The following is a 24474-nucleotide window of genomic DNA, read 5'->3' as shown; positions in this document are numbered from 1 at the left end:
AAATAAATAAAATCAATTTTGTATAAATATATTGACCTTTTCAGGTTGTGTGCGATTGTTCTGCGATTGCCAGGACCCTCGGTACGGTATGTGCGTGCACCACGTTTTTTAAAATTCGAATTTGATTCCATTTTTCTTTAAAACTCTTTTTATTATTTTATTGATACAAATGCATTTTTTAATTTTTTTTTTTTAATTGTGGTTTTCAGCATGCATCTTTTATTAGACTGTGTTTGATTGAATGGTCTACAATTGTTGGCCGTTTTGTGTGTGTGTGTGATGCTGCTTGGGATCCCAAATGGCTTGCACTGTGATTTTCTCTGCTTTGTATTGTACAGCGCTTTGAGATTGCATGAAAGGCGCTATATAATTAACATCTGATTTGATTTTTTAAAAGTATGGCAGACTGCAGAAGACAGATGGCAAGGAGTTCTATCTGAGTGTGAAAGGGATTGTGGGACACCATCTGCAGCGTTTGATCCAGTGAATAGCCGCCCACACTCCTCTCACGCTGTGAATGAGAATCAGCTGCCCCACAGTAACAAGGCTATCTACTGAAGAACAGGTGGCTCTTCAATGCAAGTCAATGTCTCCAAACACCAACACACTGACGAGTGGACAGCCAAGGCTGATGAGACTCAGGGAAGCGTGAGGGAAGTGGGGGAGGACGGAGGGGGAGCGGGTTGAAGTCAGGGAGTACTGGGGAAGGACTGGGGGGGGGGGAAGAGGAGGATGGGAGTGGGTGCAAGTCTGTGCTGTGCGGTGTGATGACCGTTTTAAGATGGTATATTTCTCAAGAGAAACAGCGGAGACCATTAAAAAAAAGGATTGCTGTGGCTCCCGAGTGGCGCATCCAGTAAAGGCTTGTAGCCCTGTCTAGCTAACCAAGGCACGCTCTCCTCCAGGACTCACTGGCAATTAGGAGAGTCTGTAACTCAGAGAGGGAGATAAGACTCAATCAGGCAGAGCAGCAAGAGAGCAGCCCTGATCAGAATCGTAACGATCAAAACTGTAACGGAAGCTTATTAAAAACCAATTGTTTTGTACAGGCAGCTCATTGTATAGTGTAGTTGTAGCGAGAATTGGAAAGCATGCTCAACATATTAAATGAGGGGTATACAACACATCCAGCTATGTAAAGCCATTTAAAAAGTTACATAAAGTTTGGACTTCTGTGTATTTCTTTAAATAGCTACTTCAAAAAATGCTAAAAGCGCCTTTTATACTAGTTTTAACAGCTGTATAATAAAAACACATGACACAGCAGCACGATGATAACTGGGGTATATTTTTTGGAAGGTTATCGTGCCGTCAGAATTTACCATCCCTAATCGGATTTACGATCCTTCTCCACAGCAACTCCCTGCAGGAGACAAAGAACTGAATGTCACACGGACGTCCTCCGATCCCCAAGCCAACCGCCACTTTACACCCAGCTCTGCAGGAGGATGAAGGCCAGCCCTGCAGGTGTCCCCTTTGAGCTCACCCGGCGCCTGGCCAGCAGGGGTCACTGTATTGTGGAGAGGTGAATCAGCCCCTGTCGGCTTTACCTCCCCAACCTGCATGATCGCCAGAGCCAACGCTTCTTGTGGAATGCCCAGCAAAGACCGACAGCTTTGCACAGCCAGGACTCGAGACTGCGCCCCCTGACTGCATCACATTTTACATTTGAAAAAGTCGGCACAGTGCGAAACGGAAAATTATACAAAGTGCATCCAAACAAGAATAAATGAATGAATGCACGATAATATTTCATATCCATAACCGCCAGCAGAGCAGCATGGTAATTAGCTCTGGCAGCCTGCGAGATTGAGCGTGGCTACTGGCCAGGGATAACACAAGCTTGGCACAGGCTGATTAAACCTGGCCAGCTGTCTGCGTAATAATACAGGAGATGTAAAAATGAGTCCCGTGTGGAGTTACAGTCTCAGGGCAATTACTGAGGCTGTTTTATTGGTGTGCAAAGTGAATGATAGCGTTGAAAGTCCACAAAAGTTCTCCAGACAACTGGCTGCTCAGTGCTGAATAATGAGGAAGTAGAACAGCCAGCCTCCACAGCGCTGTTGTCTTTCTTACTAATTTTTTAGCTTGTAACGCCCCCCAATAGTAATGCAAATTAAACTTTAGCGCAAAGACCTTGAAAAAGCTGTTTACTGCGAACCATCAGCAACATGTTTATTTTCAGAAAGCAACGCAATAAAGTTCCCAAACCAGAAATAAACAAGTCAGACGTTGAATTATGAGGCTTGCAAGTCCATATTTTTTATTTTATTCACTTTAGAGCCATTCCTGCTGAGATAAATGTGGCAAATTGCTGAATCAGGCCCTGTGGGTCTTACATGGTTAGCGCAGTGATCTTAAATTGCAGCTCTTTCAGTATCTCGTGGAAGTGAACTAGATTGTGTGGGTGTGATGTACTGTCATGTTTATGAAACTCGGTTCAGCGGGCGTCCTCTGATCCCACGACCAAGCCAGCTTCCTCTTCTACCCCCAAGGACTCGAGAGCGGACGCCAGTGAGCTACCGGCTTCTGGAGGACAAAGGCCAGCCCACTTACAGATATTCTGTAAAACTGAACTAGACAGCATACTAGTAATTGACTTTTAGAAGTATGTATCAGCAGGCACTAAAGAAATCCATTCATTAACGAAAAGCTGTCCTTCTCTCGCCTTTACAACAGAACACTGACCAATAACAATTAACTCCCTGCACTGATGCCTCGGTACGGCAGCAAAAATGCCAGTCTCCCAAAATGTTAATGCAGCAGGGTGGAGTAGTGGTAGAGGATCGTGGGTTCAATCCCAGGTGGGGGACACTGCTGCTGTACCCTTGAGCAAGGTACTTTACCTAGATTGCTCCAGTAAAAACCCAACTGTATAAATGGGTAATTTTATGTAAAAATAATGTGATATCTTTTAACAAGTGTAAGTCACCCTGGATAAGGGCGTCTGCTAAGAAATAAAAAAAAAAAATAATAATAATAATAATAATAATAATAATAATAATAATGGCAATCGATTGGTCCTCCATTGTAAAGGCGAGAGAAGGACAGCTTTCTTGTTTCGAAATGAACACGTTAATGAATGGATTTATTTAGTGCCTGTCGATAAATATTTCTTAAAAGCAAGCATGAGTGTCAGGACACCCCTGTGTACCAATGATACATTGCTGCCATTTCTCATTCTACAAGTATTCTGTAGCACACTGTGTATATAGGTCCCGGTAAGTGTATTTACCTGCGGCAGGAACAGGGCACAGCACAGTCCGATGGTGGCGCCGATGTTATCCCCGAACCACAGGTACACCGCGTGGATGCAGCCACGCACGTAGATGACATCACCAAGCTCCAGACGCTGGGGACGGAGGGAGGCAGGGGGTGGGAAGATATCAACCAATCAGTGTAGAGCACCTCTTCAGAGCTACACCATTATATACAGTAGAGCAGGGCTGCCCAGCGAGTGGCTCTTGTGCCCTAGAAGGGTCGCTGAGCTCTACAATATGGCTCCTTTGAAGTTGAAAGGTTTTTAATGGGTTTTAAAAATGGGTTTTCAAGGCCAGGTCAGTAGTCATAGGTAGAAGCAAGTAGAGTCAAAATGCAGCATATTTCATCTTTTTTTTTTTAATGAGCAGCTTTGGCCACCCCTGGACTACATGACCCCCCCCCTGCTAATCCGTATGGCTCTTTTAACCATCTCTGTGGTATAACGTGATACTTGTAAACGTAGGCATCACGCAATGAACACAATCTCCTTACAACCCCCACCCTTGTGATGTATAGCAGGCTGTGTGGTCCAGTGGTTAAAGAAAGGGGCTTGTAACCAGGAGGTCCCCGGTTCAAATCCCACCTCAGCCACTGACTCACTGTGTGACCCTGAGCAAGTCACTTAACCTCCTTGTGCTCCGTCTTTCGGGTGAGACGTAGTTGTAAGTGACTCTGCAGCTGATGCATAGTTCACACACTCTAGTCTCTGTAAGTCGCCTTGGATAAAGGTGTCTGCTAAATAAACAAATAATAATAATAATAATAATAATAATAATAATAATAATAATAATGGTACTTGCAGTTAGGGGGTATTTGCACATTTCAACTTACATGTACTGAATGTTCAGTCCTTCTCTGTTAAATGGGATTGCTTTTTTATTTTTTATTTTACATTGAAAAGTAACCCTCAACTGGTTATAAATAGCATTACTGGTTAAGCCCAACTGATTCATGGACCTGCAATGAAACTGCCATAGAGTTCAATCTGATTGATTGTTATTACATTTCATATCGTTGTTAGATTTGATTGAGTATGGACTGTTTAGGTCTCTCTCTGTATCACTGCTGCTCTATTGAGATGTACCTGTGCCTGCCCTGCCTGCGGGCACAAAGTGAATAAACTAAAAACTAAATAATGCATAGAGACTTCCTTCATTCGGGTCGCAGAATACAATAACAAATAAATACATCAGAAATCAAATTCACAGCCTAGGCGACAGCATGGACTGTCCAGCGTACAGGAGGAAATATAACAAAGGGTTAACCCCGCCTCCCCCTTCCTGTTTCAAACCCAGCGTGTGAGCTCACCTCTTTATCAAGGGTCTTGTATCCGCACAGTGTGTTCACCACTCCCTCCACCTGCACAGACAGACAAACAGAGAGACAGACAGAGTTCAGATTTAGACAGGCATTAGCCAGGATTCCTGTGGGTCTACCTTACCATTCTGCGCTATCCCTTATAAATGTTTACCACAGTATTTTTGCACGGTAGTTTTGCAGTTTTTCCCCCATGCTTTTCCCTCGTTTTTTACTATGCATTTACCACAGTTTACCATATTTAATAATATGCTTTACCATACCTCTCTATGCTAGAGATCTGCTTTAATAGACTCTGCTGTGCTTTTACTATGGGCAACTGTCATAAGGGTTAGGCTCCCATGGTTTGTTTATGAATATGCTTTAACATATCTCTCTGGGTTTTTACAATGCTTACCTATGCTTTACCATGTTTCCACTTCACTTCCACTACGCTTTTTCTATGGCGATAAACCTCAGCAGAAATCCACTGGTCAGGTGTGCTGGACCCCTCACTCACTCTGCACTGCACAGAGAGCTGTGAGGGGAGAGTTCTCCTGGAGGCTGGCTGCCTGCCTGACTGCAGCCAGCCCATTAAACCGATAGATACACCATGGGAAATTATTACAGCGTCAGAACAATAACCCAAAAAAAAATTTGCATGTCAAACACGTCACTGAACAACAGCCCTTGGAAAATAGCAGGTAGACAGACAGATAGATCGATAGACAGACAGACAGACAGACATAGATAGATAGATAGATATGCATGCAGATAGACAGACAGACAGGTAGACAGAGACTTAGACAGATAGATAGAGACAGACAGACAGACAGACAGAGACAGACAGACAGACAGACATAGATAGATATGCATGCAGATAGACAGGCAGACAGGTAGACAGTGAAACTTATAGACAGATCGATAGACAGACAGACATAGACAGATATGCAGGCAGACAGACAGACAGACAGGTAGACAGAGACTTAGACAGATAGATAGAGACAGACAGACATAGATAGATATGCAGGCAGATAGAGAGAGACATAGACAGATAGATAGATGAGATAGATAGATAGATAGATAGATAGATAGATAGATAGATAGATAGATAGATAGATAGATAGATAGACATGCAGACAGGTAGACAGAGTGACTTATAGAGAGATAGATATATATATAGAGACAGACAGACAGACATAGATAGATATGCAGGCAAATAGACAGACAGACAGGTAGACAGACAGACTTAAAGACAGATAGATAGATAGATAGATAGATAGATAGATAGATAGATAGATAGATAGATAGATAGATAGATAGATAGATAGACAGACATGCATAGATAGATATGCAGGCAGATAGCTAGGCAGACAGACAGGTAGACAGACAGACTCAATATGCCAGGCATCTGCCGTGCAGAACAACAGAAAGTTGGCTGGTACAGGATTATACTCTGCACTAGAGCAGGGCACAGCATTGATTGTGTTATTAGAGCTAAGAGATATTGAACTATGCAAGCCAGGAATAATACAATGCTTCAATCTGACAGCATTTGTCTGGCAAGCAATCATCCTCCTGCACAATGCCTGTCATACTCCCCGTCTCCTTTTGATTTCTGCAGGATGAATCTCTCCAACGGAAGAGGTCTTTTCAACCACATCAGGCACGCAGCCCGAAATGTCAGCTGAAGTTAAAAAGTTTACCCCCCCCCCCCACCCCCCACCAACCTGCCATTGCTGTAGTTCAAGACAACTAATCAAAGAAATGACCGATCAATGGAACAACTTCCAAGAGCCAATCAGATCCCCTCCCCCGACACCACGAGCTGCGCCTGCAACGATCAATCAGGATGAAGGAATCCCGCAGGACGGAGTCAACCAACGCTTCAACAAATATTCATATTGCTTCTTTACTGGCGTCAGCAGTCTGAACACCAGGCCCCCATGCCCTTGTGAAAATTGTTGCTTGTTCGATATATGTCAGTATAAGAAAAGGGTTAGGGTTAGGTTTAGAGTTAGGGTGAGAGTTAGGTTTTCATTAGGGTTGGGGTAGGGCTCTTTGTGTACCCTCACTGTTTTGCACAGGCCAGCACACTGATCTCCAAACAACGTTATGGTACATTTTATAGGAAGGGAGGAGGGTTTGGTATAGGCTAAGGGCCTCCCCTTGGCTTGAGCCCCTTTGTGAGGTACTCTGTCGGGTGACCTGGGGTTTGGGTTAGGGGAGATCGCTCTACGTGGCTTGTCCATTTAAGGGGTACTGTGTCCGACGACTAGGGGTTGGGGTTAGGATTGGGAGAAGTCACTTCACTTGACTCTTAGAACCTTTGTGGGGTGTAATGTCTAATGACTTAGGGTAAGGAGTAGTCATACTACTTGGCTTGCCTTTTTGGGGTACGGTGTCCGGTGACGTGGGGTGGGGTAGGGGCAGGCAAACCGAGGGACTGCATTGTTTTGTGTTGAGTAATTAAAACATTTTATTCCGTTTACTTAATACCTAACAACTTCAAATTTCTTAAAGGCAATTCGTTTCAGCATTGTACATTTAGGGGTGCATACATTAGCACCTTCAGCTTTATACACATGGAAAATCAGGTCAGCAAAGCTTGTGTTACACTTGCAACAGCTAAAGCATCCATCATTTTTATGTGATTAACAGCTGCTTGCCACCGAGTTCCATCTAGAATGGACTTTTATGTTTTTATTTTTTTCGGTTTTGTTTTTTGCTGGAGGCTGCTGGCTGCTAAGCGAGTCTATTCTGCATCGCTGCATCAAGGGACGACGTTCTGACAGTAAAAATATTTTTGATTTTGAAAAGTATCTGACGAATGATTCAAAACTGTCAAAAACGTGGACATTTTGTCTCAAAAGACGCTGCGCCCATCTGGGGAACAGACTGCAGATTTTAACTCTGAATAAAATACAATACAACTAAATAAATGCAAAGTACTGCAATTGCATCTCAGCCCACATGAAAAAAAAAAGTCAGAAATATGCAATGATACCTCAGAAAGTCATAATTAAGCAATGTGACTTTTCCCAACTATTTTCCTAACTATTCATTCCCTGTACATCTTTTAAACTGCTGGCTGCTGTTTTTATTTCAAGTGCTGAAAACTTCCCGTTTTGAAATCCCCACACTGGAAACCAGAGAATCGTTCATCGGAGACCAAGAAAATAAAAACTGAGCAAAGAAAACTGCCTTCGACAGAAATCTTGAAAGTCGTGGGATCCACATAGTATAAAACCAAAAAAAACAAACGAAAAGTGACTGAAATTAATGACTTTAGGTTATGAGCGCATCTCAGAGTTCTGGGGAATTCATCATAAACCATTTAAGCTTTGCTCTCGTGGTTTACGGCGTCACCAGAACCCCTCGATGCAATTATAACCTTATAATTCACTGCAGCCCATCTATCATTCTTTATTAACTCTTACCAACTGTACTGCATGCAGAATTAGCCTAAGTATACTCCTATACTTACACGCTGAGAAAGACTTCTTCACAGAAGTTTCTGTTGGTATTATCTCCTGTATATTTGCAGTCATGTTTACAGTGATGGTTTATAGACTGTGCTTTAGAGCTGGTGAGGGGCAGGCTGACCGTGTGCACATGGCAAGCTGACACAGCGAAGATCCAGTTTAGCTTTAACACAGAGGCTCTGAGACACCAGCAATTACCCCTGTGGAGCGCTGTACTGTACAGGCTCAGCGAGTTTCCATTAGCGCTCATTTTCACCCTGCCAAGGTGTTGCTGGGTAGCGTCGGCAAAGAGACGAGAAAGCAGAATGCTGCCGTGTACGCGTTCCAGCACTGCTCCATCACAAAAACCTCAACTAACACCCGTGAGCACCCTTTTTATACATCTGTGATTTTGCAGGAAGGAATTTAAACCCCTCCCTGCCAACCAATTTTCCACACACACACACACACACACACCCGTGCAGCGGCAAGGCTTTCAACCTGCCACACAAGCACAATAAAACCACACACTGCCGGGACACTTCATTAGGAAAGGACTACTGCTAGCTCTGATCTACTCTGCACTGCACTCGCCTGACCTCAGCACCGCGTTACTGGATCCTCAGCTGATGCGCTATCCTTGCACTATTGCACTGCTAAGATGTCACTGTAGATATAACTTGCTGTGATCCTAACTAGCTGCATCCTAGTTCATATTGTATTCTAGTAGTATTATTATTATTTGCACTTACTGTAAACTACACTGTATTTAAATATGAAGCTTGCATTGTAACCCTGTGCTGCCCTGGAACACCTGTAAGTCGCCTTGGATAAAGGCGTCTGCCAAATAAATAAATAAATAAATAAATAAATAATAATCACAGCTTTTACAGGATGAGGTACTGACTCCACAAGGTGCTGGAAGGTGTCTCGAGGGATCCATTCGGTCATTAATATCTCAGTATTACATCTTTTCCTTCTGTCCGTTGCTAACTGTGTGCAGCTAATTTCCCGTTGCTGATGCAGTCTGCTGGCTCTTGCAGCAGCCTAACCGACACGCCTGTCCTTGCTGCTGTGCGCTCACCTGCCCCCACTACCATGCCTCCTCTTTCGAATGAGAAGCTTGCCTTTCCCCAGGGAAAGGCAAGCTGGGACACTGTAACACAACATGACCGACCTAGCTTTTATCTCTCATGCAGAACGATGCTACATCCAGGTCAGGTAGACAGGCAGGCCCGCTGGGGGGACGGGGGGGGGGACAACTAAGTTGTTTTTTTTGGGGGGGGGGTGATTTTTTTTATGGAAAAGGTCACCCAAGTGGAATAATTTGACCTGCAATATGACCCCGCCCTAGAAATGCACGTCACATACTGTGAGAAAAGAGGATCCCACGAAGGGGGTTGCTAACGGGGGGGGCGGGTATTACTGGTACAAATTTGTAACAAATACACAACCTTGGACATTTTTCAGAAAATTATAGTTTATGATTTGTCATAGATTTTTTATTTTTTTATCTCAATCTGGGATCTGAATTTGGGCCGGGGGGGGGGGGGTAATTGATCTAAACAGGTGAGCATGGACCCCTAATCCCACCCCCTTGGTGCTGGCCCAGATCCTAATAAAGTGACCAGGTCAACACATTTATAAGAAACTAAAACAGATGTATTTCGATTGAGTGTTTAAAGCTATGGATGAAATTATAAAAAAGCCTGAAGCCTGGCTTGGACATGAAAGCGCTGCGTGGATTACAGGTGTTTTCTGTGAAGTGCTCTTCACTAGAAAGGCAGGAGAGAGCAATCCTTGCACAGGAGGGAGTCTGAGATCAATACCAATCGAGAGTGAGATCTCTCTGTGTCGCCGGCTAGGAGCCCTTCTCAAACTCAGACACTGCTTATACTGCTGGAAACCTTTGTTCAAAAAGATAGCCTTTTTGATCTGGCTGCTTTGAATGAAAGAAAGAAAGAAAGACATTTTTCATTATATATATATATATATATATATATACACACTGTATATATACACACACACATAGTATATATACTGTATATACACTGTATATATATATATATATAAAGAAAAAGGTAATGTAGGTGCACAAAAATGTGAATAATTGATAAATAAAAAATCAATGATATCGGTTTGGCATTTCGGACTAAAAGTCCTTCTGCGGCGGGATGGAAAAGAGAGAGAGAGCGCTTTGAAACAGGGATGAACAATCTGTTGTAACCAAAATATTCTTTGATGCCACGATTCATAAAATTCTAAATTGGAAACCAGCATTTGAATTGCATTCAGTTGATGGACATACTGTCGCAGTAGCCCTGAACTTTGAAAAGAAATCAATTTATGTACATTTTAAACTTTGCTTGTGTTTTAATTCTTAACAATTTTATGTAATAAAGCAGTTAAACTAATCTTCATTTATATTATACACAGTATTTCATACTGCTTTGTAGTTTTCCCATATACTTAATGAAAAACTGACAAAAATGTAGAAATGTGACACTGTCTCAATCCTAAAATTCTAGGTGTTGCAAAACTTTTGGCCAAAGCAGGCAGGGAAATTACAGATATTATTAACATTAGGTAGCTAGATTACGTTTACAATTAGGCAAGCTTAAAATTCAAAAGGTAGAGCGCAGCACACAGCCACGCTAAAGAATCTACAAGTCCAGTTAACATATTTATTGACTGGTGAAATACAATCCAGAGCTGCTGCAGTTATGTACACCGTTTTGTCACAAAAAATCCTTGAGTTACAAGGTCTTGCAGTGTATAATATATATATATATATATATATATATATATATATATATACTTGTGACAAGATGACAGAGGTTTGAGACTCAGAGACAGTATAAAGTTCAAAAATAAAGTTTTTAATATACAAAAATTCCAAATAAATCGGCACGAGGGCCAAACAAAAAGGTTTTTAAGGCACAAAATAAACACAAAACGAAACTTACAAAATAAGGTTTCCAGGCTGGGCGTTGCCTTCACTGGATTCAAAAAACCAGAAAACACAGCACACACAGAAAAACCACTTGCTTCCTCTTTCTAGAACTCTCTCCCCTAAATGAGAGGCTGAGGCCTCCTTTTATGCCAGGTGGCTGGGTCCTTAATTGGATGATTAATGGGTTGATTGCTCCCACCTGACGCAATCAATCTGGGCAGGGAGGAGAATTTAACCCCTTCCCTGCTAGTATTTCTAAGGGCAGAGCTCTGCTCTGCCACAATACTGTATGTATATATATATATATATATATATATATATATATATATATATATATATATATATATATATATATATATATAATATTGAGCTCAAAGAGCCAGCTGCCCAACGTTTCGATATGTTGCACATATCTTTCTCAAGGGAGCCTGTGTTTGAATCAAAGTATTGGAGGTATTTATAGTTTTTTGACGGCATGACAACGACTTGTTATTGATTATATTCAAATCCATGATTTATTGAGTTCTTCTTATTTCTGTCTAATTCAGCTTGTGGATGACTTTGATAATAATGCACACACACAGAGTATTCAGTACATCAAACACTTTAAACTGTGAAGTACCGAAGCTGTGAGATTCGACTCACAGATGAGAACACTCAAGGACTGGAGTGCTGCAGGAGCGCAACAAGAAGCCGGTTCCAGCAAAGCTCTTAGAGATCAAGCGCTAATGCACTCTCCAGTGAAGAGCTCGCCGCTGATCCTCACGCCAACAGAGAGCGAGATGAAAGAGAGGTCGAAGAAACGCTCTGCCCAGAACAAAAAGCAACACCAGTCACAGCACCCTGTCACTGTCTGAAGAGCCTGCGCACTTTGACCTGGAGATTCTTTATTAGCACGGTTCCTGTAGCAGCAGGAACCTCTTTAATCTGTAGCTACTTTGGCAAAGATATTATTATTATTATTATTATTATTATTATTATTATTATTATTATTATTATTTAGTCATTTAGCAGATAAGAACATAAGAAAGTTTACAAACGAGAGGAGGCCATTCAGCCCATCTTGCTCGTTTGGTTGTTAGTAGCTTATTGATCCCAGAATCTTATCAAGCAGCTTCTTGCGTTTATCCAGAGACTAGGGGGTGAACTGTGCATCAACAACTGCTGCACAGTCATTTACAATAGGACCTTGGTTTTACGCCTCATCCGAAGGATTGAAAACTGTGGACGTGGCGAATGTTGTTTGTGCTCACTAAACATCTTGCTGTCTGTGTTGAGAGATCGTATTGCATGCAATAGATTTTAACAAGCAAGCTGGCTCACGAGTTGTAACATGTTTTATTCCTGCTTGAATGACCTGTCGATTTTTTTTCTTTTTTTGGCCATTGGTTTTATAATGTTGTTTCTCTCTGGGACCCCCTTGAAAAACGAGGTGTGTAGGTCACGTTCCCTTCAGACCGTGTCTATGGTAACGTCTGAGCCTTGACAACTACGATTGCAAGTATTTATTTAAAAAGTGTTTTTTGTATAAACCTCCCGATTTAAAAATGTCAGTCTATGATCGCTTTACAATGCATTTTCATTTTATATTTGCATTTCCTTTTATATGTTGCATTTCATTTCATTTCGTATTGGCGAAAAAACACCTGTCCCTAACTGTAGCAGGGCGATTGCCCTCCACGTGTGTATTTAGTGTGGGTATCATTTTATGGGGAAATGGGTTTATTGTGTGTCGTTTTGGAGTTGATTTGTTTAATTACATTATTGTTTACAGACGGGCGCTCGATTGAGACTTGCTGCCTGCTAGGCTTGGTTGAGGGGAAGGGCAGCAATCAGCAGGTGGGCAGGTCTTGACTGAGTGTCCGTCATTTCAAAAGCATCCGTGGGAGATGGTTCGAGGCGACTGCAACGCCATGCCAGCGTATACTCGGAACGACAGCTACGCAACCCTGAGACTGCAAGCGGTGCTTGTGAAGGCAATGCCCAGCCAAGGCCGTATGAAGCAGCAGGAGTCGTTGTATGAATACCGGCTCATGAGTAGGTTAGTTTAGGGGATTGTGATCCCATGTGATGTATAGCGAGGGTTACGTGGTGTAGCCGGTTCCTGGAGCGGGACGCCTCGTTTTAAGGCTAGCGCTCGCCCTCTGGGGCACCTTTTATTTGTAGTTTTTGTACTGTGTTTTATTTTGCCTTTTGTACAGCTTGCTGTATGTGTCCTCTGTGCGTTACCATGGCTGGTAACGTCACATGATCAACTTTCTTTTCTGTGCCGGCGTTTCAACTCCACCCCCAATGTCTCTCTGTGTTGCTTAAACAGCGGCTATCCACGCACGTGACGTAAGACCCGGTTACACTAACCTTAACCCAATCTCTTAGCTATGAGGCGCAGTATGGCAACATTTTACTGCACATTGTGTCTCTAATTGTTGTGTATTTACAGAGCAGTTACTTAGTAAATACAGGTATACTTACACATAACTGCAATGCACTTAAATGTGAAAATCTATTTGCATGATATAACCCTCACCCTAACCCTTAACTCTAACCCCAATCATTTTCTGATACAATTGTGTACTTACATATATCATGCAAAAGTATTTACACATTCAGTACTTTGTAACTATGCATAATAACACTGTAATGATGTGTAAGCATGCATGTATTTGGAGCAGCAGTGTGGAGTAGTGGTTAGGGCTCTGGACTCTTGACCGGAGGGTCGTGGGTTCAATCCCCAGTGGGGGACACTGCTGCTGTACCCCTGAGCAAGGTACTTTACCTAGATTGCTCCAGTAAAAACCCAACTGTATAAATGGGTAATTGTATGTAAAAATAATGTGATATCTTGTAACAATTGTAAGTCGCCCTGGATAAGGGCGTCTGCTAAGAAATAAATAATAATAATAAAATAATAATAATGTATTTACTAAGTAACTGCTCTGTAAATACACAGCAATTAGAGACGATGAAAAGTGTTACCAAAGTACTCCTCATAGCTATACACAAAAGTCTGAAATTGTATTTACATTATGGAGCTGCTGTCTAAGTTGTAGTACCAAGTTTTTTTTATTGCTATTTAGTCCTTCTTTAAAGAGATGCGGTAAGGAACAGGGCGACACAATTCAAAACGTCTGTAACCTGAAAACGTAATTGATCATCTAAAAGAGAACCCGCTTATCCCAGTCCTATAGATCGTACTTGCATATCACATACAGAACAGCACGTCCCTGCCAAAAGAGAAGATGAGAAATCGAGAGAGCGCGGGAGTAACAAGCTGACACGGGGTTAATGACATTTTGATTGTCCGCCAAAAAAGCGACACTCAACTACGACCGCGGCCGCCGTTCTGAGACACTCGAGATCGGAGAGGATGCAAGAGAGCAGGACAAGTGAAGCAACACCACAATCTCCCTTCCTCTTTAGAATAGCTTAGCTGTGGTAATGTCGACCAGGCTTTCCATTTCCCAGAGAAAATGTGCTATTAGGAGGCACACAAAAAAAACAGAAGCAATTTCAAAACAGGGGAAAAGAACATCAGAACAAAAAGTTTGTTCTCTAACTTGTTGAGTTCAGAAGTTTCAAGGTCAATGAAGATGAGAAAATGAGAATTTAGAACATTTGAGAAAAGATTTCAAGATGTTTATACTGCCCTGGACTGGAGGGAGCATCCCTTTCTCTTAGGGGGTTGAGGGAGGGAGAGAGAAGTTCAGTCTCCATGCCTCAAGCCTGCCCTGGACTGGAGGAAGCACCCTTTCTCTTAAGGGGTGAGGGAGGGAGCAGTTCAGTCTCCATGCCTCAAGCCTTCCTTGGACTGGAGGGAGCACCCCTTTCTCTTAGGGGGTTGAGGGAGGGAGCAGTTCAGTCTCCATGCCTCAAGCCTGCCTTGGACTGGAGGGAGCACCCCTTTCTCTTAGGGGGTTGAGGGAGGGAGCAGTTCAGTCTCCATGCCTCAAGCCTGCCTTGGACTGGAGGGAGCACCTTCTCTCTTGGTGAGGGAGGGAGAGAGCAGTTCTGTCTCCATGCTTTAAGCCTGCCTTGGACTGAAGGGAGTACCCTTTCTCTTAGGGGGACAGAGAGCAAGAGATCGAGCAAGCGAGAGAGCAGTTCAGTCTCCATGCCTCAAGCCTGCCCTGGAGCAAAAATGATGAGCAAAGGCATGAGGCTAATACCGATGTGTCTAATCAAATACCATCCTTGTACAAGAAATGAACAGACCACACTGGCACCCAACAACCTCCTCTCACATGCGGTTAGCATCAATTAGAGGCAATGTACGCTGGGCTAGGAGGAGCTGAAGTCGATGCACACGCTACTGGAAGCAGGGTTTGTCTTAAGGAACAGACTCCACAGGCAGAGGAACCTCTAAGCTTAATGCTGCGCTGTCAGAAATCCCATTTCCTCATTTATACCTTATAAAAACAAAGAACAGAGCCAATTAGAGAGAGGGTACTGCATTGCACAAAAATACAATAAAACCTCTACATCAAAATAGGGGTTCCTCAGCGTCACGTGGAGTGCAGGGTGAGCCATCCTGAGACAGGACAGAGGGCAGGAGACACTGAAATGCACAGAGAGGGGTGAGGGGGTATGGGACGGGTAGCTAGCCATGTTGTTGATGCTGAATCACTGGGATACTGTAAAAACCTGAAGTTTTGGGATCAACCAGCTATAACAAGCGAGGCGACCCCCGGTGCGGGCATTTCAAATGAACCCTTTCAGTCCTGAATTATTTTTGTGAAGCTGAAGAATAAACCACTGGATTGAGCATACATTGTTTTTGTTTAAATATGGTTATACACGAACTTAGACTGGGAGCTAGGAGTCCCGTGAGGTTTCAACGTGATTTCCGACAAAGTGTTAATATACGCAGATAAGATAAAGGGATTCAGTTCTGAAAGGGTTAACCTAACCCTAACACCCCCCACCCCCCCAAAAAAAAAAAAAAAAAAATTCTAAATCAAATTAAATATGTGGTACTCCAGTCTGTGCCTGGACCTGAAAAAGGCTGCTGATTCATTCTTAACACATGCATGCAATCTTTTGATTATTTTTGAAAATCTAATTTCCTTTGCGTTCGGCAAGCGCACCCATCGCAGTGCAAATTCAAAGATGCACTACCGATAAGACTAGATCAGAAGTACTGCCAAAGCAATTACAAAATACTACTAATAAAAAATATATATATATAATCATACCAAATCAATACAGAAAATAAATCTATATAAAAAGATACAAAAATAATACAATATTATTTGAAAATACATGTAAGATGTAAGGAGTTTCTGTAAGTGCAATGGGATTTTTTTCCCTCTCTCACACTAATCTCTGAGAGACACAATGCTCCCATCCTAATTCTATGAAACACCTGTCCCAGGAATAATATCTCCTTGCCAGCACTCCCAGCTGAATAATCATGGCTTTCATAGGAGGCTGTGTGGTCCAGTGGTTAAAGAAAAGGGCTTGTAACCAGGAGGTCTCCGGTTCAAATTCCACCTCAGCCACTGACTCATTGTGTGACCCTGAGCAAGTCACTTAACCTCCTTGTGCTCCGTCTTTCGGGTGAGACGTAGTTGTAAGTGACTCTGCAGCTGATGCATAGTTCACACACTCTAGTCTCTGTAAGTCGCCTTGGATAAAGGTGTCTGCTAAATAAACAAATAATAATAATGAGGTTTGGTTGTCATTTCTCTATGCACTGGGGTGAGAAGTAATGCTACAGAGAGTCGCATTTGCTAAACAAATTCTGTTGCCATGGAAACTTTAAAGGGGTCATATTACCACGGCTTAAAAACAATATTCTTTCAACCTCATCGTTGTTTTGCCGTTGGTCCTTTCCCTCCAGTCAATTTGTCCTGCCTTTTTTTCTTTTAAATTCAGGAGACAGTCCTTCGAATTCAGAAACACGGCCACTGAGTTTGCAGCAGTCACCCCCCCACCCCTTCCAACGCCCCCAACCCCCCCCACGCCCCCAACCCCCCCCCCAACGCCCCCAACCAAACGACATAATGATTTAATGACATAATGACATAATTGACTTCCAGGAATTGAAATCGAACAAAATAAAGCGTGGAGTGGTTCCAAAAAGGAAACACGATGACTACCAGTAAAAACTCGACTTGAAAAAAAGACACGGACGACAATTACCCAAATAAAAAGACAGAATTGCGGGAAATGAGGAAAATAAATGAATATCGAACCGTAATCTTTATCCAGGACACACAGCAAAAACAGCCCTAACGCTCCCTTTCACACACCGCCCGGCCACTTTATTAGGACCTGTACCCAATATCGGATAGAGCCACTTTTTGCCCCCGATCACAGCTTTGACACAACGTGGCACAGACTCCACAAGGTGTCGGAAGGTGTCTCCTTGGATCTGAATCCATTCAGTCATTATTATTTCATTCAGTCGGTGGGCATAGGATTGTGATGAGGGTCGTTCAAGTTCATCCCGCACATGCTCAGTTGGACGATGCCCGAAGTCTCTGCCATGCTCCTCAAACCACCCGCACACAACTCTGTGTGCGGTGGAGGGGCGGGTTACTCTCTTGAAAAGGTCAGGGTAGCATTGCAAAGGCATTGTAATCGATGTGTAGATAAAACAATTACCAAGTAAAAAGGGGAGCCAGGAATGATGTCAGCAAAGCCATTACGGGGTAAGAAACTGAATTTGAAAGAAATGATTACACCTGGGGTTCCTGAACTTTATTACCTGGGGCACCTGTTCATTAGGCACTGCGGCACACTATTAGCATTTCTTAAGAAAAAGAACACATTAAAAACATTTAACCTGTAACACTAAATCAAGTTAATCTAAATGGTCTTCATTAGCATTTTATTGTAGCTTTTCGTTATTATATGCATATAAAAATACACAGAATGTCGTTGCTCCCACAGCCCACTCAGGACTGGTCGCAGGACACAGTTTGGGAACCTCTGGGTTATAGCGTTTTTCGTGTTACCTTTCTCCTTGGGCAGCAGGTGTAGGGGACTCCACAGGCCCGCGGGCCCGTCCCGTTGCAGGAGTGGTACTGATTCACCGCCCAGTCGCGGTACTCATCCCCTCCACAGCACGAGAACTGAAACCGGGGACAAGGAAACCAGCAAGCAGGTTAGTTAGGAGCAATGGATCCCTTATAACACCATTTGAAAAAATATAATTTATCCATAGACCCTCTGACTGCACCCTTATAAAGGCTTCCCCATAGTAAAAGCATAGCAAAGTGTAACAGAGTACAGTGCAAGCATAAGTAAGCATGGTAAAGCACATAGAGGTATGGTAAAGCATAGGGAAGCATTGTAAAGCACAGAGAGGTCTGGTAAAGCATAGGGAAGCATTGTAAAGCACAGAGAGGTCTGGTAAAGCATAGGGAAGCATTGTAAAGCACATAGAGGTATGGTAAAGCATAGGGAAGCATTGTAAAGCACAGAGAGGTGTGGTAAAGCATAGGGAAGCATTGTAAAGCACAGAGAGGTCTGGTAAAGCATAGGGAAGCATTGTAAAGCACAGAGAGGTCTGGTAAAGCATAGGGAAGCATTGTAAAGCACAGAGAGGTCTGGTAAAGCATAGGGAAGCATTGTAAAGCACAGAGAGGTCTGGTAAAGCATAGGGAAGCATGGTAAAGCACATAGAGGTCTGGTAAAGCATAGGGAAGCATTGTAAAGCACATAGAGGTATGGCATATAAGGGATATAAAAATAAATAAAAAAAACTATATGAACATAATTTTGATCTTTTGTTTAACCTAACTGTTAGCATTTTTAATTGTTGAAATTAATGTTTTAACTGTTGCTTGGTTTGTAAAGCGCTTTGGGATGGCTGGCCATGAAAGGCTGTATATCATGTAATCAAAGAAACTACAAATTGCATTAGTCTGCCAGAAGCCATAATAGTAGTACAGTATTTCATGTTAGATTTCGAAATGTCACATTTTTCAATTTTTGTCATTTTTTGTTAAGCATATTGCAAACTACAAAGCGACGTGTAATTCAATATGTTAGCGTAACATCATTCAGCAGGTTTCATTCATCTTTATGAAGCTGAATTAGTTAATTCTATAGGGGGACGCAAAACCTTTGGCCAGAGCTGTATATAGCATGTTATACATCATTGACTTTTTTGCAAAGAATAGTATTTTAACTAGCCTGAAGAAAAAAAAGAGAGAGAGAAGGGAACATTAACAGCATGAGATGAATCGGACGTACTTTTGATGTAAATGTGAAAAGGGCTCCTCTAGATAAAGATCACTCTTTTAAATCTGTCACCCACGGCTGCCAAAATCAATTTCTAATGAGGCGATGCAAAGATGACGTCCGCAGTATAATATTATCATTAGTATACGATCCATTCCAGGTTTTACTATGAGTTTAATAAAGACACACCCAAGCTTGTTACCTACACACTGTGGCTAATCAAGCTCGTAGTAAAACCTGGAATGGGTGAAACTGCTCTGCATCAGGAGTCTTATTCCCATCCCTGTGGCACACAAGCTCACTCGTTTTTCCTTTCACCTTATCATGGAATCCAGTAAAGAAAAACATTTAGAAGCTTATACCAAAACCCAAATCATTTACCAACAGTTGAGCAGGGAATCAAATCCAATGAACTTTCGGGTCTCAAGAGGATAGCCTCTGCTGGGAGAGTTGGAGACCCCGGGGGATCTGGGTAATACACTGCATCTCTGCAAAGCAATGATGTCATGCCAAGGTCTGCTAATGGATTTTTCTAGCTGGCATTGCCACAGGTTAACAGACCGAGATTATACGGGGATCGTCTCTGGCTTTTCTCTAAAGGTTAACAAAACAGATGCAGTAGCTCCCACCAGGCAACGGGAGTCTTATTTCCATCCCTGTGATACAAAGTGAACTAGAATAACGTTAACTCTGGTATTTCACCCCTATACCCAGCTGCCCTCAGAGCAGGGGAATACAGAACCGCTGATTAGGAAGCAGGGCAGTGTTTTATTTATTGATTCCAATTCCAAAACCCAACAGCGAATCTCTAAACGCGATGAATGCATTCTTCGATGATCAGATTATTAGATATACAGATTAATGCACAAGAACAGATTGATTTTTAATCTCTTAACTACTGATGTTAGACCCAGGGGGAAAAGCTTTCATCTCGTTTACATCGACGCATCCGAAGAATTGAGGCTTAAAATATCACTGGTCTTCAGCCGTGTGAGCATTTAATATACTGTGCTTTCAATAGGGATCAACTTGCATTTAATGTACTGTGTGTGTGTGTGTGCGCGCACGTGTCAGTGTGTGTGTGTCAGTGTCTGCGTGTGTGTGTGTCAGTGTCTGCGTGTGTGTGTGTCAGTGTCTGCGTGTGTGTGTGTCAGTGTGTGTCTGTGTGTCACGGTGTGTGTGTGTGTCACGGTGTGTGTGTGTGTCAGTGTCTCTGTGTGTGTGTGGTTATTGCCTGTACACAGTTTACGACAAAAAAAAAAAATATTAAATTACACAAAAGAAACCACTTTTGGTATAAATTAAATTCGCTCTACGGAATGTATAGTTTTGGTATCTATCATGATGAGCTGCCTCGCATTCGTTTCACATCAACGCAAAATCTTCCACTGCCCATCTGAAAAACAAAACAAAACACACACACACACACACTGCTAAAGTGATGTTTGTGAGCCTTTTAATCTATGGGACACATAGGGGCTATGAAAGAAAAAAAGAAAGAAAGAAAGAAAGAAAGAAAGAAAGAAAGAAAGAAAGATAGATTAGTTTTTGTTCCAACCCTGTTCTAAATTGTTTAACTGAGCCAATTAAACCTCCACACAGACCCTGAAGTAGTTCATTATCTCATTGTACCTGCTGTGGTTTCGTTTCTGCCCCTTCTCAAGTTAACCAGCTCAAAGCTCAGGTGGCATGGCTGGCTAGTGACTCTGTATACATACGATCGACACACGCTGCTGACCTGCCAGTGTGGTAGGTCCTGTAAAAACCAAGGAGTTCGGTTTCAATTAGGATAAGGAGGGGTGGCATGATTAAAGTCTTTAAAATCTTAAAAGGAGCTGCCAAAGTTACCCTGACCAACACTAACCAGGACCAAGGGACACAGTTAAGTGGAGATAGACTTAGGACAGAGGGAAGGGGACACTTCTTGACACAGAGAGAGGCATCCTGTTGTTGCGGCTGAATCGCTGAGATATTTTTAAGACCCAGCTTGACAAAGTTTTGAGATCAATCAGCTGCTAGGAACAGGACGAGCGCTTATGGGCTGAATGATGTCCTCTCGTTGGTGAATTTTCTTGTGTTTTTTTATTCTTTATGTTATAACTGTACAGTATGTTTGCAGGAATATTTGTAAAAAGTAAGGGCTGTTTTAAGGAACGTTGTAAGGATCAAAGTTACTATTACAATGTACCATGCTGTTGTACAGTAAACCTACAGCTATGGCCAAAGGCATTGCATCCCTATAGAAAGAACTCATTTTGCTTCATAAAGTCGAAACCTGCTGAGTAATGTTACGCTAACATATTGAATTACACACCGTTTTGTGGTTGTCCATATACTTAATGAAAAACTGACACAAATTGAAAAAAATGTGAAATCTAATGCAAAATACTGTATTGTTACTATTATGGCTTCAGGTAGACTTTTGAGATATAATTTCCTCAGATTACATGATGTTAAATAAAAAATCAAATTATGTTCATCTTTTTTTTTTTTTTAAATAAGTCTCAATCCTAAAGGTGATGCAAAACGTTTGACAAGTCTTGAATTTGCACTCGTAGCACTGAAAACAAACTTAGTAACACGTGTTTTTTGGTTTTATCTTAGGGGCATTGCTGCAACACCTTGGTCCCACCATTGAGACTACGCGTTTATTTGTTTTATGATACTTTCCTCTGAAAGTCTATTTATTGAAATACAGTAGAGGATACATTTAATCTCTCTGATCTATCAGAAATTGAAAAACGGCTACATTTCTTTTAAAAATAGCACTCAAAGGAATTAGAAAAGCCGGATGATTTAATGCCCGGCAGAGGGCATTTCCAAAAATACCGAGACTAGGGCTGACTCATACAATAATAGATCATCTCCTGTCACTCTTTGTGAGCGATGACTATTGTGTTAAACCCCAACTTCTCCCTCCAAGAAACTGCCTGGTGGGAGCTACTGTATCTGTTTTGTTAACCTTTAGGAGAAAAGCCAGAGACGATCCCATTATAATCTCAGTCCGTTAACCTGTGGCAATGCCAGCTAGAAAAATCCATTAGCAGACCTTGGCATGACATCATTGCTTTGCAGAGATGCAGTGTATTACCCAGATCCCCCGGGGTCTCCAACTCTCCCAGCAGAGGCTATCCTCTTGAGACCCGAAAGTTCATTGGATTTGATTCCCTGCTCAACTATTGGTAAATGATTTGGGTTTTGGCATTCGCTTCTAAATGTTTTTGTTTACTGGATTCGATGATAAGGCGTCTGGAAAAACGAGTGAGCTTGTGTGCCACAGGGATGGGAATAAGCCTCCTGATGCAGAGCAGTTTCACCCATTCCAGGTTTTACTACAAGCTTGATTAGCCCCAATGTGTAGGTAACAAGCTTGGGTGTGTCTTTAAGCTCCTAGTAAAACCAGGATAACCAGTGTTATTATTGCAGGGATTGAAATAAGACTCCTATTGCATAGCAGTTTCACCCCTTCCAGGTTTTACTATGATCTTGATTTGAGACAGTGTCTAGGTAACAAGCTCAGTGTGTTATTAGACTCATGATAAAACCAGGAATGGATCAAACTGCTATGCAATGGGAGTCTTATTCCCATCCCTGTGCCACTATCCATTCTATTGAGGGTACCACGATGTAAGGTAGTCATTTCTTAGGAAGTGGACAGAGTAGTCAGGTCCTTCGACAAGGGAGTCGGAAAGTTTAGTCACCAACCTTTTCCTGTACAAAGTCCAAGATGTTCTTGAAGTCCAGGTCGTCGTAGTAATGCTTAATCCCTTCGCGAATACTGCTCTGAAACACGGAGCTCGTCTGAAAAGAGAACATTTACTGTGTTCAACTTTCAATAGAGATCAACCTGCATTTAATTAATATACTGAGCTAAACCTTTGCTTGTGCTCCACTGTTATGTCTGTAAAAACTGTTTTTTTCAAATATATATAAATATTTTTTTAGTCTGGACTTTCATTTGAGCTTGTCGTGGCTGCTTCACAGATGAAACGCGACCCCTCGCTCTTTGAAATTCAAACAAGGCAGAAAAAAACCTCTCTCACCAAACACAGCAAGACAGGGGCAAAGCAATTCACTTCCGATACTGTTCAAATAAAAAAACACCATCGACACTGTATGACTACAGTTTCATATCCTGGTTTTTGTTAGGTGGTTTTTTTTTTTTTTTTGTAGAGTTCTATACCAGATCATTACTTACCAGGTTTTATTTTTTAATTTTTAATTTTTTTTAAAACCACGGGAGCTGCTTCTGAAAAGACTCCTAGCAGCTGGTTTTCTGAAGGAGGTGGTTTTAGAAACAACCACTAGGGGCACTCATTATGGCAATAATAAAGAAAATGGCTTCAGTTGCTCCTAGGAGTGTGCTGGTACAATTGTAAAGGTGAGGGAAGGACAGCTTTTCTTGTTTTGAAACCAACACATTAATGAATGGGTTTATTTAACACCTGCCGACTTCTTAAAAGGCGATTACACTGTGTAACACATTTTTTTTTTTTTTGGTTCCTGGGTAGTAAGTGTTATTTCCTAATTGCTTATGCCTCAAAAGTATAGAAAATGGCTATTATTCCCCACAAACTTTGCTTTTGTGACCAGGACAGTGATATTTTGAAATTTACCTATTTCCAATGAGAAAACGGGCGAATTTGTGTCTTTTCGTTCACATAAAGTCAGAAAAAAACAACATATGAATCCAAATTAACATGTATGTATACTAAAGTAATACAAAAATGACTACAAAAGATTTAGAAGTGAGTAGTTTTTCGAGATTTACGATTATACTGTAAATCACTTTCACGAATTAGCCCCCAAATGTAGTCTTGCATCATGTTCTCGTTATACTGTCCTTAGTAGCGGCGTTCAAAGTCCAGTATATCCTGGTGGAAGCGCTCGCCTTGCTCCTCCGAGTACGCTCCCATGTTCTCCTTGAATTTATCAAGATGAGCATCAAGGATATGGACTTTGAGGGACATCCTACAGCCCATTGTGCCGTAGTTCTTCACCAGAGTCTCAACCAGCTCCACATAGTTTTCGGCCTTGTGATTGCCCAGGAAGCCCCGAACCACTGCGACAAAGCTGTTCCAAGCCGCTTTCTCCTTACTAGTGAGCTTCTTGGGGAATTCATTGCACTCCAGGATCTTCTTTATCTGTGGTCAGACGAAGCCACCGGCTTTGACCTTTGCCTCAGACAGCTTAGGGAAGAAGTCTTGAAGGTACTTGAAGGCTGCCGACTCCTTATCTAGAGCTCTGACAAATTGTTTCATAAGGCCCAATTTGATGTGCAGTGGTGGCATCAGCACCTTCCGGGGGTCC

General features: G+C 42.2%; 1 protein-coding gene across 2 annotated transcripts in view; it reads right to left on the bottom strand.

Moving 5' to 3' along the window:
* LOC117966065 (tetraspanin-15-like) overlaps positions 1-24474 on the bottom strand; it is a 69413-nt gene that overhangs the window by 10548 nt on the left and 34391 nt on the right. Inside the window, exons 4-7 of one of the 2 annotated variants that reach the window (XM_059008640.1) lie at positions 22870-22965; positions 17934-18050; positions 4570-4620; positions 3236-3352 (exon numbers count right to left, since the gene is read on the bottom strand). In XM_059008640.1, coding sequence (XP_058864623.1) covers positions 3236-3352; positions 4570-4620; positions 17934-18050; positions 22870-22965 — 381 coding nt within the window. The remainder of the gene's footprint in view (positions 1-3235; positions 3353-4569; positions 4621-17933; positions 18051-22869; positions 22966-24474) is intronic. The other variant, XM_059008641.1, reaches the window with a different exon arrangement.

Source organism: Acipenser ruthenus, chromosome 37 (genome assembly GCF_902713425.1).
Source record: "Acipenser ruthenus chromosome 37, fAciRut3.2 maternal haplotype, whole genome shotgun sequence".
NCBI classification, from domain to species: Eukaryota; Metazoa; Chordata; class Actinopteri; order Acipenseriformes; family Acipenseridae; genus Acipenser; species Acipenser ruthenus.
Note: the sequence above shows the minus strand (reverse complement) of the source record. Positions and strands in the feature narration are given on the sequence as shown.